This window comes from Homalodisca vitripennis, chromosome 4 (genome assembly GCF_021130785.1).
Source record: "Homalodisca vitripennis isolate AUS2020 chromosome 4, UT_GWSS_2.1, whole genome shotgun sequence".
NCBI lineage: Eukaryota > Metazoa > Arthropoda > Insecta > Hemiptera > Cicadellidae > Homalodisca > Homalodisca vitripennis.
The window spans coordinates 100,426,608-100,443,817 of NC_060210.1; the positions used below are offsets into that span (position 1 = coordinate 100,426,608).

Genomic DNA, 17,210 nt, shown 5'->3' on the forward strand with positions numbered 1-17,210 from the left:
AATTTTATTATTTCGGAACATAACACTATCAAAATAGTCAAGGGAAAAGGCTTTATCTATTAATTAAAAATGTAATGTTACAGGAATAATGTTGGTAACTTTTCAACTTTGCACATTTGACATTATATATTTTTCCGTCATTATAAATATTATATTTTGGGTGAAAGAATGTATACCTGATAACCTTTCATTTAATAATTATATTATATCCCCCTGAGAATGAAATGATATCCAAACATATTCTGTCCACAGAAAGTATAAACCTTTTACTTGGCGTATAGCTTGCTTTAAGAGGGTGCAATGCTTATTAAAATTATGTTGATGAAATAAAGCAATTCTGTATTTTTGTAATTTTTTGTATTTTTACGACGAGTGGATTTTTGTATAACGAACAGTTTGATTATTATATGTATAATATATAATATGATATGTATCATACAGTACAATGAAAATAACATATTTCGTAATAGCATTTAGTAATAACTGTGTCATAAAATATATATACAATGTTGATGGAACCTAGAACGTAACATCATCTTTCATACGAATTGGGAAAGTAAACATCACGTACCTTTGTTGATATGTTACGGTAACATAACACGGCTCAAACACTAGTCATAATCGACATCGATGCTTCACCGTAATGTTATCAGCAAACAACAAACCATTGCTGAAGGGCTTCGCTACAAACGGGATCATTTGGGGTCTAACTAAGGTAAATGAAAGCACCTTGCAGGTGGTAATGATATGTATCGTTTACACGGGTTGTGGTCAAGCAGTAACAACTACAGTACGACGTACCATGCTAACTATGCGAGTAGAGAAAGATAGAGAGATAAAAGAGGAAAGGGTCTACACATAACGAACCTATAGAGAGCATAACAACATAACAAAGACAACCATTAAGAGAGAAATAAACATTTTTATTCAGGATAAAGAAACAACACTGAAACAAAGGATAACGAAAACAGCGAGGTGCAAACCGTGCATCGCTAACAGTGGCAGGACCTTGTATCACATTGGTATCAGTGCACTTGTTCAAGTAAAATAGTACTTTATATAACGTGCTAATATAATAGTGCTCCAAACATTAACGTACATACTTATATATTTATTACATTTTCACATTTTATTATAAAAGACATTCATTTAAAAAAAGATTGGTGTATGTGCATTATGTTAGACTATGCTAGTAAAAAGAAAATATGTGCTTGAAAGTAACATATACTTTCGAAAGGTAAACAAGACCTTTAACAGATTGTCAACGAACGAAAAGAGGTTGTGACAATGAAAGCGGGGTGTGGTGGTGGGGGTGGGGGGGGGGTCAGGAGTACATAACTATAGCGGGCACAGCCATTCAGTACACGGGACCTTGTCTAGCGCGTACAAACTAAATTAGGCCGAGATAGCTATTTACTCTTGGGTCGGCTCAGCTAAAATTGAATATACAGTAGATCGGAACAATGTCGGCGCGGGACCTTACTAGTACACCTAATACAACTAAACTAACTAACAAACAAAGAAACATCAATTATAAACTGTAAGAGGAGTGAGAAATAAACACAAACACTTAGGCCCTGTTGAGCTTCTTCACGACTAATCTACTCACTATGCTAGGCAAACAGCTCTGCTATTCTGTTGAGTACTGCACCGGTACTGCCATTCTCAGAGCTACTACTAATACTATCACATCTTACTATTTATACACATTAGGCCTGCATATAAATATTTTAAATTAATTAAAATACAGTTAATTCGGGTATATACTCATTACACTTTAAGGGAAATATGGCATAATTTTTCTTTTTCAAATTTAAGTTCGTTACAGCTACAAACTTTGAAATATAAAAACATAATGTCTTGTGACACTTTATATCGTTTTCTTATCCTCTCTCAACTATAGTACAATGAACAATTTATAGCTTAAAAGTATATTATTACTTAAAAAAAAACTTTATTTGTACAATAGTTTGAGTTTTCCCTTCAAGGATAGGTTTACTTTTATTGTTACTTTATTGAAATTTCTCTTTCTGAAGACATAACAGACTACTAAGGTATTTCTGATTTATATATGGTTAACATTACTATGATTACATTACAGTAATTCGTGTATTATATGCTTGATTTAAAAACATTATCAAAGTAAATCCAATATTAAACATAGTATTTAAACTTAAAATTATATAACTTAATATGTATACCTTATGCTGAAAATTATACTTTACATAATCAATACTTAATCTTAATTGTCCAGCACATCCTGTTACCTCTACTAATACATTTGATTCTGAAAATAGATCATAAGGTTTTCTACAAACCCTCGGTTACGAAGTCTGATAAGGATACTATTTTTTGTGTTCAGTACAGTACTTGAATTTTGTATTTACAATATAATTTAATGAGCCAATTGAGTGTAAAAAGAGGCACCGATCGCCGAGACCGGGGTGGCTCAGGATGGGTACATCTTCCCCGGACCCGCGACAAGCGCCTCGCCCACCAGTCCCCGCCGAGGGTCCAGCCCCTGGGTAGAAAACCCGCTGTCTATTTTTCTCTCTTTCCCTCCTTTCATACCGTTCGTCTCGTCATAATGTTAATTTTACAATTACTATACCAATTACAATAATTTAGTCGAACAGCTGGCGTTCGCCATTCCACACATGTTCTGCAATGTCACTAGCGGTGGAAACCGTCACAGTATACCACGAGTCTTACAATAATATAGCATACAGCAAATAACGCATGCATTTCTACAAATAATATCTAAGTTACACGAACATAACTTAGATTACTAAACATTTACTTATAGTATATATAGTGCATAGACATAATTAACGTGCTGGTGTCTACCGTGGGACCGTTGGTGACTATTGCGTGTCTAGTCTCCCTTCCTTCCTGTCTACTGACGTCTCAAACCCTACTCGTCTACACTGGCATACCGGAACCGAACATGATAAAAACTTTAATGGATACGATATTACAATATTATGCCGATATTTATGTGTTTTAATATTAAAGAAACGAATTTTTTAATTGTGTATTCGATTAATGATGCAAAATTAAATTGATTAGTTATTTATTGTGTTTTTAACAACAGCCCACTGCCGAGGCTCGTGGCAGAAAGCTGGCTTCAAACTTATCCAAGAAGGGTGAGACAGCCAATCACAAAACACACAGAAATGTAATGTTTATAAATAAATCTTATTTTTAAACAAATAAACGTTGAATTTACACTTTACTTAATCGTTCTACACAATAAAGTTTTCACGCTTTCCATATATTGCTATCATATTCTTATTAATTACGAATTTGATATGTCATCATTGCTTGGGGGTTTTCTTTGTTAAAGCTAAATTTGTTTTTAAATTATAAAAGAGGAGACGCCATGTGAACAGTACATTGCCTATAACAACAAATGTTTATTGCTTAAGATTCAGGTCTCCAGGTCAATAAATTACATTTCTTTTCATTGGCGTTGATGGTAACATAGTTAAGAAGTTTTTACCTTACATGACACTCATGTATGTTCTACTACCAAATACCCATGAAGATAAATAATACTCTTGTAGTTACCTCTCTGAGAATGGCAGTACATGATGTGAGTTCTTGTCTGTTCAGTTAGGTACTGACGCGGGCTAAGAGGATGTGTCTAAATTAACATGAAATATGTCCAAAATCTAGCACAACTCGGGGCTATTTAACGATTATACACTATTACGGTTCAACAGTCTTACTGGAAATTGAAAATATTCTATTTAATCAGTCAATCAAGTAAATAAAACTAAAACGTCTACAAACTTATCTCTACAAAACAATGTTATACCTTTACAACCTAACTAGATATTGTGTTTTGAAAATAGTAGGAATTTTCAGTTCCGTGCATTATGTCTTAAATACAAAAAATATACTTCTTTTCCTGTCGTCTCGTTCTAGGGTAGAGGGCTTAAAGTAGGCCTTAGGGCGCCACCCGGGGTCGAGTGGTAACTACTACAACTAAGATAGGTACAATTATAACAGTAGTTATGGCTATGGAATGTATAAACTTACACGAGAACAGTATTGAATTTCATGCGAAAACATGTGACACAAAAAGTATAGAGTGTTTGAAATACACATATTTCGGAACATCAGAAGCCAACTGAAGTCGAATTTTGGGGGTGGCGCCTACACTTAGATGATTAAATGGAAGTAAGCCACAGGGTAACACTGTAAGTAGAGTCTATGGTCTAGCGGCCTCTCGCCCATCGCAGGAGTGCGTCTGCCAGGATGTCCAGGTGTGCCTTTGTCTGCAATCATAGAACATGACATAATTTATATCAAACTTCATAAATATGCACAAGACTTAAAAATTGCCTATTTGTAAGGGAAGGCTACTGCATATTTGATTCGTATGAGAATTATAGCAGTTTTTACAATTTATTTATGTATTAATTACTCTTCTAGCAAAATAACGTGTACAAGGCAGTCCAAGAAAATAAATCATTGATTTAAATATTTGAGATGATGATTTTATCTATTTTTTTTTTTCATTATAACAATCTTAATATTTAGAATTTGTTCAGAATCCTAACACTTAACAACTTAGAACAAAGTAAAATTATTTGTTATTAAATTAAATTATTAAACATAATTCACAAATTTTTATATAAGATTTAACTACTAAATTTAGCTTACGCAGTTGCCTAAAGGCCGGGACACACATATTCTCACCGGGCCCGACACGTGAGCCGGTCGCGTGTTGGCCGTCATACGGCGAAAGAATTGCAGTGTAGTTTTTAACATGCAAGTCCACACATGACCGCACCGACACCAGACCGTCGTGGTCCGCACCGTCACCGATAAGTAAGTTTAAATTTTGACGAGCAACATTAGTAATGGATATGGAACCCTTATCGAAGAAGTAAGGAAGTTTTCTGTTTTTTTATAATCAATCAAGTGAAATGCAGATTATCGGAATGCAGAGTACAATGAGAATGTTTGGAAGAAGATCATGGTAAATGAGGAGTTGGAAAAGTATACATTTGAATATAGTTTAGAAATATAATTCTTTGTTGGTTACTGTTGCATTCTTCTTTTTAAAACTAATTAAGTAGTCTAAACATTCTACATACTGCGTTCGCGTACAAAACCATATTTATTGATAAAAGTATTAATTTATTTTTACATTTAGAGTAAACTATATTTTCTTACTGTTTTAAAATTACAACAAATTTGAATAAGTGATTTTAAACAACTAAATTCGAATTATGAAAAATCTTTCAAAAGTTTTCATTAAATAAGCAATAACAAGCATGTACTTATTTGCGCAAAATTTTATTTATCTTGGATGTATTGATGTTACTTGATAAATTTATTCCGGTATTTTGCATGGGTCATATTTAGAATGTTTCTATGACATTTAGATTATTTATTCTTTTTACAACAATAAAGTAAAAATAAAAATATTTTATTTACAATAAGATTTTCAAGCAAGAAAAAACCATATTCTCCAGTAATTTTTTACAAATATTTACTATGTTTGACAAATTATTACAAAAAGGCTTGCAACATGGCAAACTGGCCTCGCACTATAAGCTCTTGGGTTTAATACAAAAAATACAAAATATAGTATTTAGTGTATTTGACCGAAATTCACTGCAATGAAAACACAATAAACAAGAATAATAGGGATAACAAATATAACCAAGATAATGTTATTTACAAATTTTACATACTAGTTTATTGTACCAAACTTTACTGCAGCATTGCATGTTTCATCCATCACAGTGATTAATAAAAATAACAACAATAAAATTAACATTCTTCATCTCAAACAATACTTAATCTTCTGTATAATTTTAAGAATATGTCACTTCGAAATCCAAAAGAAATATGCTCTTGTCTAAACAGTGAGATTGTTAGGCTCGGACTGCGTACGGACATGTGTGCCCTCACGGTAACCGAGCCGAGCCCGCACCGACACTCGGCCGACTCACGTGTCGGGCAAGGTGCGGTTGTGTGTCCCGACCTTAAGTGGTTGGATAATGTCTTACGAGTTCGAAATTCGTGAAGGTGTTTAGTAATTTTAACTATAGCTATGCCCATGGCATATATAAACTGAAGTTTTGCCTCCTAATAGAGTTTGGTTTAAAATATAAGGTAAAAGTAAGTTACATAAAAAATATAATTTCACATTAATCCTTTGGATAAGCTCCAACACCACCACCAAAATATAGGCGGCTTACTTTCGATTTCTTTCGAAAAATTCCGCAATCGATTTCAAGAAAAATTAGGTTGTGTCTTTATACAGTACGATTTGGCTCTCGGATCCTATGACTACGAGTGTGACAAGATTACTTCGTTCAAAAAGCATCTGCTTCCGGTACAAGTGGAAATGGAAATCATTCCTTAATATGTTAATGTAACATGTATACACCAATAATAATAAATTTTGCGTGATAGATAGTTCGTTGAGGCATGTTAATCTCTATTTGTCTGTTTTAATCAGACTCTGTAAAATACCATTACACAATATTGAGGAAGCCAATCTATTTCGAGTAACTTTTGTTCAAAAAACTTAGTTTGGTTTATTAAGGTAAGTTTTATAACTGTGTACAAACAGTTCCAATGCATTAATTGGTTTCATTTGTCACAGATGCAATCTGTAATAAATGTAAATGTTAAGACAGTATATGTGCTTTTTTTATCCACATTATAATACAATTCAAGCATTGTTGTTATATTTTCTGAAGATTAAGTAAAAACAAATGTTTCAAACCTCTTTAGCAAACTTCAATAACTGAACATGTCGGTTAAATGTACGAGTAGATTATATATTTCATGAATAATATAATTATTTCATTCAGTTCAAAGATATTTCGGGAAACTTTTCCATTTTTTTACACGAAAACCTTCATTGGATTTAAATTATCCGGTTTTCGATAATCGAAAGTGACGCCACGGGTAACTGTTAGTTTGTGTATGAAATAAACAACATGGTATATTGCTATAAGCACTAAAATAAAACTAAGAGGTAATGGTAAAGTCTGAAAAATATAAAGTGAAATTATTATGTGGGAAATACGGTTTACAGATCGTAAGTTTTTAATAGATTAATTTTTTACTAAGGCAGGAAAATAAAAATGGCTGGGAAAACATTAATCTTAGAGTATATGTTCTTCTAACACATATACTTGAAGATTCTAAGTGTATCTTATTACTTTTCTTTGTAGCATGTCGTACTAACTTATATTTTTAACATTTTCTTTTTTGTAAATAACAATTTTTCTCCTTGTTATTAAAAGTACTTGTTGTTATTACTTATTCAATTTAAGTTTCCCTGCGTCAACAATCAATACTATAAATTATTACTTTCTGGGTTTCTTGCTGTTTGGCTTTAGGTTTTAATTTCGTTAAACAAATGTTTACATAAAATAATTAGTTTAAAACGTATCGGATATTAAATAAATCTACTAAAAGATTAATCTAATCTAAATAATTTTTTTTTATTATTTTAAGTGTATATGTAATGCCTTCACATAAAGATTTGCCAACGCAGTTATTTTTTTTATTGCTTTCTTTATTACTTTGAGTGTGACTTTTTGGTTTCATTTCGTTCAATAATTACTATTGAATGTTTACATTTAATCAATAATATTAGTAGTATTTTAAAATATTTATCTGCCTTTTTTGTAACCTAATCTTCTAAACTTACGTACTAACGAGTTTTAACATGTTGGAGGTGATCTTGCCTTTAAAAAAATTGCACAAGTTTCATACTTTAAATATTTTAAAATCCTCTTGGAGTTTAACCTATATGTGTGTGTATATATATATTTATATATATTATTTATATATATACATATAAAAGGGAAAACTCTCACTTACTCACTCGATCATCAATAATTCTTCAACCTTCAGATATCACAGAAAGTTGAAATTTTACGCACTTATTCCTTATGGCTTAAATAAAAAAACTGCAATATTTTCTTGAAGATCGATTAAGCCTAAGAATTAAAATGGGGTTGCAGCCCCTAGAAGAATTATATTTCTCCAACTAGCTTTCTAACTTCTTTACGTCCTCGAATAATTTATTTAGTCTGACGCACACGTACTCCATGACTTACGAAGTCAAATAAGTATTTTCGTGACGATCAACCACCCATAAAGGCTTAAAAAGAGTTACAGGAGTTAAAGAACAAAATTTATGTTTTTAAATTTCTGATTTCCGACAGTGATTAAATTTCACCTACATGTGCACTTGTTCTCAACAAAAAAAATACAAGATTTTATACGCAGTATAACCATCTATAGGCGTTGAAATAGGGTTTGAACTCCTAGATGAGTTATATCTCCTATAAAGATGAAATTTAATAAACTTTATAATGAAGATCAAACACCCACAGAGGTTTAAAAGAGATGTGACCCGAATAAAAGCCTTATTTTTGTTTTTTAACTTCCTGATGGCCTAGACCAATGCAATTTTAAATACACGTGGCTTAAACTTCCAATAAACAAAGTACGTATTTTTCTTTAGTTTAACTATCGAATACGGGCTGATAGTATAGATTTGAAACCTCTAGAAAAACTATGAAGTAAACATTTTAGACCAGTGCATGAATATCATTTGAACGGGACAACCGTTACGGCGCTAAACACACCTTGGATCGGAACTAGATGACAATGGCCGGAAGTTTAAGTTTTTCACCGAAGAAGAAGACTTTCCAGACTTATGTTTTCTTGATCTGGGCCACAATGCAAACACTACTCGGGCACCGAGAATAACTTAGACCGAAAGAGGATTGTAAGGGACAAAAACAGACAATTTTACACTAAGTAGGCTTCTTTTTCAGACTAAGTATGTATACATTTTTGATCGTGGCATACTCTACAATGGCGTGTGAAATATAATTGACTCGAGCCAGCAATGCTTGTTCACGTGTATGAAATATTCTCGCTCTTCGTCACTCTGACCGCTAAAACATTTCTCTATTAACTTAAAGTCCAATTATTCTGAAATAAACCGGAGGTTGTAATATTTTCCAGTTATAATAAATTATTTTCAGGAATTGTTATTATGGTATTTAAAATGGATATGCCTACGACGTACCTGTTGTTCAATAGGAAGTCGCGTGCACAACCGTAAATTAAAAATATATTCCTTAACAAAAATCAGTTGTGTGACACGTGACAGTAAAAAATTCAGGAATCACAACAAACATATTAATAATGAACCATTACGAGTAGTTATAATTTGCAGAAAACATATTGCCGACCATTGTGGACTTTAGCCTGCTGCGAATACAATATTTTTCTACCGTCTAATGTTGTTTTATTTCTTTTTGTCATATTAGAACACAAATTAATTTAATTTGGATAGTATAATCCAAATTTAGAGAGTATGAGTTGATAAAATATTCTTGACCTGGTTGTTATTTGAAAACATGATTTTATATGTTAAAATAATATAAATTTCAGCATTTTCAAGTTTGCAACCCACAAACAACGTCATGTTTAAATATTTAAATAAATTATGTTTATTTTTAAACATAATTTATGGTTTCGAGGATATTTTATTTGAGAGAAATAAAGACAACTTTACTCTAAATCATATTATGGTATTAAAAAAAATAAAAATCCAAAATTGTACCTAGATCGCATATATACTCGTATGTCCATAAATGCATTGTAATAACTATATGTATTATTTATGTTTTGTAATTCAAATAATACAGTTGTTATGTTAAAAGTAACTCGTATTTATCTCAAATTAGTTGAACATTGTGAATATTTACCGTCTTGTAGAACATACAGGCTTGTCTGTCTTCGTCCTCCCCACTAGGGCAGTCTATAAATCCGTCGCAGAGGACGTGGTCGTCTATACAGCGGTACCGGCCTGTGCGGTCTGGGGTAGGGCAGGCAAACCTTTCCATGCCGTCTTCCTCCGCTGGCGGGCATTCTAGAACATATCAAACACATATATTGTTACAACTTTATAGAATTAGCAATACTCTTTGTTATAGATTTCACCGTGCACTGCATCGTTCGTAGAGTTGAACAGTTGCATTGATAAACTCGAACTGAAATAAATCTGAAGTTGTCTTTATAACATCATGAAAAACCAAGAATCTATAACAACTTTGTTTGTAACTCTGCATTAAAAACGTAATATAAAGCATAGATTCTATTCTAATAATCATTGTTATTTAAACAATTGTAAATGAAAAAACACACGGTAAAACATTCTTTTATTACGATATTAAACTTTCTAGAGGACCTGTTAGATTCACTTTCATATATGACTCAAAGTAAAAAGACTCATTCTTCTGTGAGATAATATGGAAAAACATAATTTTACTGTCACAAAAAACAGAAGAACGCCTTAAGAAACACCAAAATTACTTTGGATCAACATTTCAAAATTAGTTTAATTTATGCAATCCAAATTATTCTGTATTCACGCACAATACATTCATTATTACTCAAGACATGGGAGCTAGTTGCCATAACTTTGGCGTTCCCACAAATACTCTCCTTCTGGAACTAAATCCTCATAGCATAACTAAATAGTAAGCATTATTGAGTTAGCGATAACCATTGCATCAAAAGACCATTTATGCAAAATCTCGCTCTGGTGTAGGATGTCCTACAGCCTTTTATAGAGGTGAGAACAAATGACTGTATGAATTATGGAAAAACTAAGTTTGTCCATGCATCTTCAATGTAACCGTGAGAAATTCATTTTTACATAACCATAACCATATCCCACTATCCAGCCTAGTCTCTGGACCATAGATACCAAAGGAACGGCTACCATTAGAATATCTTTACCATTGACGAAAAATAAAGGTTTTTAAGCAGTTCGCAGATGATTAAAAGTACCATGATCATATTTTCTACGATGTATTTGCTATCTAAGCAACTCTTGTGTTGGTACATTTTGCTATCTACAGCAATACTAACATTAGACATCGTTTAAAATCGTTTTCATTTTATTCAGTAACACATTTTTAGAATTTAATTTTATTAAATTTTCTTTAAACTAAATCTGTTTAAAATCATTGTAACAAATACTGAAAGTAAAGTATTACATTTTTATGTGGATAGGGGTAACATTGCAATGAGGTTGATAATACCGGGTAAACTCTATAAAGTAACACAGTCATTTGATAACCTTAGTTTGTTTTTATACATCTATTTAACGAATTTAAATAACCATTTTCATTAAAGTCAACTGTTTCAAAACTAAAATTCATTTTATTATTGCAGCAACTCATTTCAATAACGGCTGGAAATTATTCAATAAAATGTTATTAAAATATGAGAAACGTCCAACTACTGAAAATGATAGATAAGGAATCAATGGATATTTTAACAATAAATCAAACATAAGGAGATAATTTAGTGATAGCAATAAATATAAAGATGGCGCAACTTTACGGGAAAGAATTTAGTTTATAGTAGATCATAACTTACTGAGTTAATAAGGTATTACGATAAGGATCTTTGGATCCTTTGTTACAATCTTATCAAAAAGATATCTGCAATAAACTGCATTGCACATGAAGAAAAGCTTATTATACAAACAGAAGTTCTAAGTTACAGATGGCAAAGAATTTGCAACACGTTTTTGCTGAACTGTTATTTTTATTCCAGTGATATATACGAATAAATAAATAAACATAAGTGAAGATTCATCCCTTATATTCTAATACTATAATATAATGGTATTCATCATACACTCCAGTGGCTCGCCAGTCACAGTCGATACGTTAGCTCTCAATCACATTGATGGATGTCTTGCGTCATATTTCATATGAAACGTAACGACTATTCTGACTGAATATAGAGCAATGCAAATATAGCTAGCTATATTTTCTCATATTTTCAAACGTATTTCTCAGACTTAATTACGATAGTGAAGTGAAAGCAAACTAACCAAACTAAAGATTAATATCTTGAATTTATGACTTATATCAGCAAGTAGCATCGTTGTATAATAGTGCGCATTGAGTAAATTCAATTTTTTGCATCGCTCGTTCTCGTCACATATAATATTTATACGCGTGAATGTCCATATGATTTATACACCATTGGAAACGGAAAGAAACGCTGAACTTTGTAATGCTTTTTTTATTCTAAGTCATCTGTGACATACAGGATTTGGATGCAAAACGTAGTTGGAAAGCAGTCCAGTTCAGTCCAATTCAGCTCAAGCGAGTGAATGTCATTGTTGCGGTTTGTGATAAATTTTTAAGATAAAATAGGGGTTATCATGTGTTAAATGGGTTTAGTGATTACTAAATGATGTGTTATGTGCAATAATATGGTTTAGGTATATATTTATATTAGTATTTTTTAGACTAGTAGACTACGTATAGGTTAGACCAGATGTATGTACTAGACATTTACTAGATTACTAAAAATGCCGCATAACTTATGTCTGATAAATTGTATAAATGTGTTAAATTTTATATAACTTTCATTACTAAAAATATATTTTATTTAATGGTTCCATTTAATGCACTACAAATAATATATTTATCACGTAACCGATACAAACTATATATTTTCGAAAACTAGACTAAATTTTGTAAGTTTTGGCTATCTTATAATGTTTAGCTTGTTTCGTAACTATCTGTTCTAGGTACACCATCACCCTTTATATTTTTACAAGAATTTTAAATTTTTTCAAATTTGATATTTTGACAAGTACTATATATTAAAGTATTCTCTAGTTGATTTTGAACAAAATGATACCACATACAGGAATGTTAATAGAATAGGTTTGTACGAGTCTTATACAAATACTGAGAGAATCGCCCAATAAACGGCTTGCTGATTAGAGAATAGAATGTAAAATTTGAGTTGATAGTCTGCACATTTCATATTAAATACGTCTAACATCATTACGTAACAAGTGATAAGTAAACATACATAATTTAACTAAAGGAAATATCCATTTTGTAGAACATTTCTCGTATGCGTACACAATAATATGTTGGCATTAAGATCAAAAATAAAAACACTATCATAGGATCAGCGAATACATGGAAGAGAATTAAAAAATAATGAATGTAATTTAACTGACGAATCAATTTTTTTCTTCTTATTTGATTGACTTTCACAATGAAATATACACTTTAAATTGTTGAAAAAGATTTACTAGCAACAATGAGATACTAAAAACAATTTCTACTATATTAATTTTGAACTTTGTGAGGGGGTAGGGATGCATAACACTGAACATTAGTAAACAAGCTCTGATTCCTTTTTGTTAATCAGTAAAAGCCGATAAATGTACGAGAATTACGATAGGGAATGGCAAGGAAGGTGAGAAAAGAATGACCCATAATAAACCAGAAGCAATATCTGTTCCCAGATTCCACTTTATAGTTAAGTAAGGAGCGATAGACGTACGTGAATCTTTATATCAAACGTTGGACAAGGGGAAAATCATAATGTACCCTAGTACACAAGGAGCAATAGTTGTTTCCAATTCCACATTGTAGTACAAGCGATTGATGTACGTGAATGTCGGTAGAAAATGGTAGGGAATGTGGGAAAACAATGAAACTTAGTACACAAGGAACAATAATTGATCCCGATTTCACTTTTTAGATGGGTAATTGAGCGATTGATATAGATTAAATGTTGTACTAATTTATGTTAAGGGGAAAATCACAATGAACCTAATCAAACCAGGAGCAGTAACTGCAAGGTTTACATTTACAGTTAGTTTGGGTTTACATTTCACATTGTGGTAGGGTGAATGGTAAAAGATATATTGACATTTCTACGAAAATTGAAGAGGAAGAGAAATAACAATGAACCTTTGTAAAAAATTAGCTGCAGCTTAGCTCAAAACTCTGCTTTATAGTTAAGGAAGGGATTAGATGTAAGTGAATTCTTTTCGAAGGTGGTGGGGAAGGAGGATACCACAATGTATTTTAGTAAATAAGGAACAGTAGGTGGGTTCCGACACCATTTTGTACTTGATTACGTGTCGATAGATGTGTAAATTCTTTTTGAAAGTGGTGGGGAATGGAGATATCAATACGTATTTTAGTAAAAAAGGAGCAGTAGATTGGTTCCGACATCAATTTGTAATTGATTACGTGTCGATAGATGTGTAAATGCTTTTCGAAAGTGGTGGGGAAGGGAGATATCACAATGTATTTTAGTAAACAAGGAGCAGTAGATGGGTTCCGACATCACTTTGTAATTGATTACGTGTCGATAGATGTGTAAATTCTTTTCGAAAGTGGTGGGGAAGGGGGATATCACAATGTATTTTAGTATACAAGGAGCAGTAGATGGGTTCCGATACCACTCTTTAATTGATTACGTGTCGATAGATGAGTATATTCTTTTCGAAAGTGGTGGGGATATCACAATGGGCCTTAGAAAATAAGGGGCATTAACAGGGTTCCGATTTCACTTTTACTTAATTACGTGGCGATAGATGTAGTAGGAACTGTAGTAATTAATATGGTTAATGAGAAGAGTTTATAAACATAACTAAAGCGTTAACTATATTTTTAAAATATTCCAAATCATCGTTATGATATAGATAATATTTAGGGTCCAAGTGTTCTAATTAACTTAATGCTATACTGATGGGAATCTATAGTTTTTTAATATAAAGTTGATTTCAATCATAAAAGCAACAAGCAAAACAAAATCATTACAATTTACCACATGAAACACTATAAGCTATTGTTACAAGACATACTAACTGACACCTCAATATTTTTGAATTATTATTGTTATCACATACTATATATTCATGCTCTTAGTAGCCATGGAGTTGTGATAATGGAAGAAAAACAATATTACTTTCCCTTGATAAAACAGTTTATTTCTGTAATTGTTTGGATACATTGTTGTTAAAAAGCATTTTGAGATTAACTTTTCATTTTCAAGTGTGTTTTGTTAAATACTGTGTTTTCTGTGCTTTAAACATCTGACGTTGAGATACTTGTCTTAAAACTTATGTTATGCCTCCAAAAAGTTTTGAACTGTTTTGAAAAAATGAATTACCACTATTTTGCTTAATCTAATTCCATATTAAAATCAATTGGTACGCCTAATTGACACAACACTTTACATGTGGCAAAGTTGCTTACGCCGTTGAAATGATCAAGGTGAACAATCGTATTGATGATGACAAAGTTCAAATAAATGGCCCAAAGCTTGAAAGAAGTTTACATATTTCTTATATGTACGTCTTCAAAACCCGTTGATCCAAAATCTGTTCGAGGTGGCAGACGTTCTCGGAATAAATGTATAAATAAAGCTTGCTGATCGTAATGGGCATTAAAAAACAATAACTGATAATTTATCAGTTCACATTAATGGTTAATCTTATACTATAATAACCAATCTTCTTGCAATTGATAACTCTGTAATGTCCATACGTCTAATGTAACTGTTTTAAGCTTTTCTTGGTGATATGATATACTTAAGCATAAATTGCAGTGTTGTTATCTCCATCAGTATTTCAATATATATTTATAAAATAATTTTTAATAAACAGCCTAACATTCTATATATAGGGTGTAACGAAAAGGTTGAGCTGGTTATGCATTTTCAGATTCTGTGTGATTCTAAGAATGAAATTAAGAATACTTGTTTCCACGTTTAGCAGCTATACGCCATTTTGTTTTTTTTTATTAAAACAATTTTATCTTTCTTGTTATCTTTACGATTGTTACAAAACTTGGTGAACGAGTCCAGAAGGGTTTATACGGTTATATCAGAACGAAATTACAGAAGGTTTTGTATTTCAAATGTAAATTAAATGGCCTGTAATTATACAATATTTGAACAGCTGTTATTTAAATCAGCTGTTAATGTAATTAAAGTTTAACACTGAAAATGACTATTGAACCTTTTAAATCTAATACATATTTGTTTTCCATGATTCTACCAAATACCAACTGATCTCAAAAACATGTTAATTCGGCTATGTTTACATTTATTACATGTTAAAGGTTCAATAGTCAGTATCAGAGTTGCATTTTAATTACAGTACCAGCTGATTTAACATCTGTTCTAATACGGTTAAATTATGGGTAATTTAATTGCACGTGTAATACGAAACCTATTTTGTGTCTTATAAAATTTTGATAACACCAGTGGTTTATTTGATATGTCATAAAAGAAAGTTTAAATTGCCGACATTTTGAAAATATTGAAACTGGTTCAAAAATATTGTTTTCCTATACAATACCTTCAGAAAACAGACCCGTTTACCAAGTTTTGTAACAGTCTTAAAAGGAAAAATATAGATAAAATGTATTAGCTAGTGTATAGCTATTAAACGAATTGGAAATTGGAAAAAAATATTCTTCATTTAGACTCACACGTAGAATCTGAAAATGCATAGCTAGCACAACCTTTTTATTACACCCTGTATTAATAATAAATTAAGGACGTAATATTTCATTTTATTATTTTGGAAAGGAAAATAAGGTTTTGCATATTTTCAAAAGTTATATGTTGCAAAAATATTAAAATACTTCTACATGTATTTCACTTTCCCGGTCCACGCACGTGACCGTGTTATTCAGCTGGTGTTTCATTCTCACCAGTCGGACATTATTCTTTTCTTGTAATATTTAGGTATTGATTTTGTGACGTACAACAATGTTTGTTGTCAAATTTAATTTTTTATGTGGTAAGTTAATCGCCACACTTTTTGAGTTTTTAGTGCATGCTCTGCCAACTGAGAAAGTGTGTATATTCGAACCCTCGAAACGTAGTGTTCATTTTTTGCAACATATAACGATGGTAAATGCCCAAAATCCTGTTATACTTTTAAATCATATATCGTCAATAAAACGTTAAACGCTATTGTAATTAATCTCGTAGTACTTTGTTACTTGGAGGATTTAAGTGTAAAAGTGTGCGTTCCGCATTATTATAATACCACTATTCACAAAATACTTTGTAATAAATTGAGTAAAATGAAATATTTTTTAAGTGAGCTAACGAAACCAAGGCATGAATTAGATTTGCTGAGTGAGATATTTTTTGTTGAAATTCCTGGAACATGATTATCTAATAACAGGAGTTTAGAACAAAACTATCTCATGTTTACTTCGAAATATCTACAATAGATGCAAGAGTAAACTAATCTTATTTTATTACAAAGTGTCCAATTAGCTGAACTGCTAAACTTTTAACTAGTTTCACAAAATTGCTTTAATTTGATTTTTATTTCCTGCCTT

At 31.6% G+C, this 17,210-nt stretch overlaps 1 protein-coding gene across 2 annotated transcripts in view; it reads right to left on the reverse strand.

Moving 5' to 3' along the window:
* Positions 1-340: 340 nt before the first annotated feature.
* The window catches only part of LOC124359841, a 161,213-nt gene continuing 144,343 nt past the window's right edge, over positions 341-17,210 (reverse strand). For both annotated transcript variants that reach the window (XM_046812923.1, XM_046812922.1), the window contains 2 exons: positions 9,771-9,934; positions 341-4,283 (listed from right to left, as the gene is read on the reverse strand). In XM_046812923.1, the coding sequence (XP_046668879.1) occupies positions 4,224-4,283; positions 9,771-9,934 (224 nt within the window). In that variant the 3' untranslated portion in view covers positions 341-4,223. The remainder of the gene's footprint in view (positions 4,284-9,770; positions 9,935-17,210) is intronic.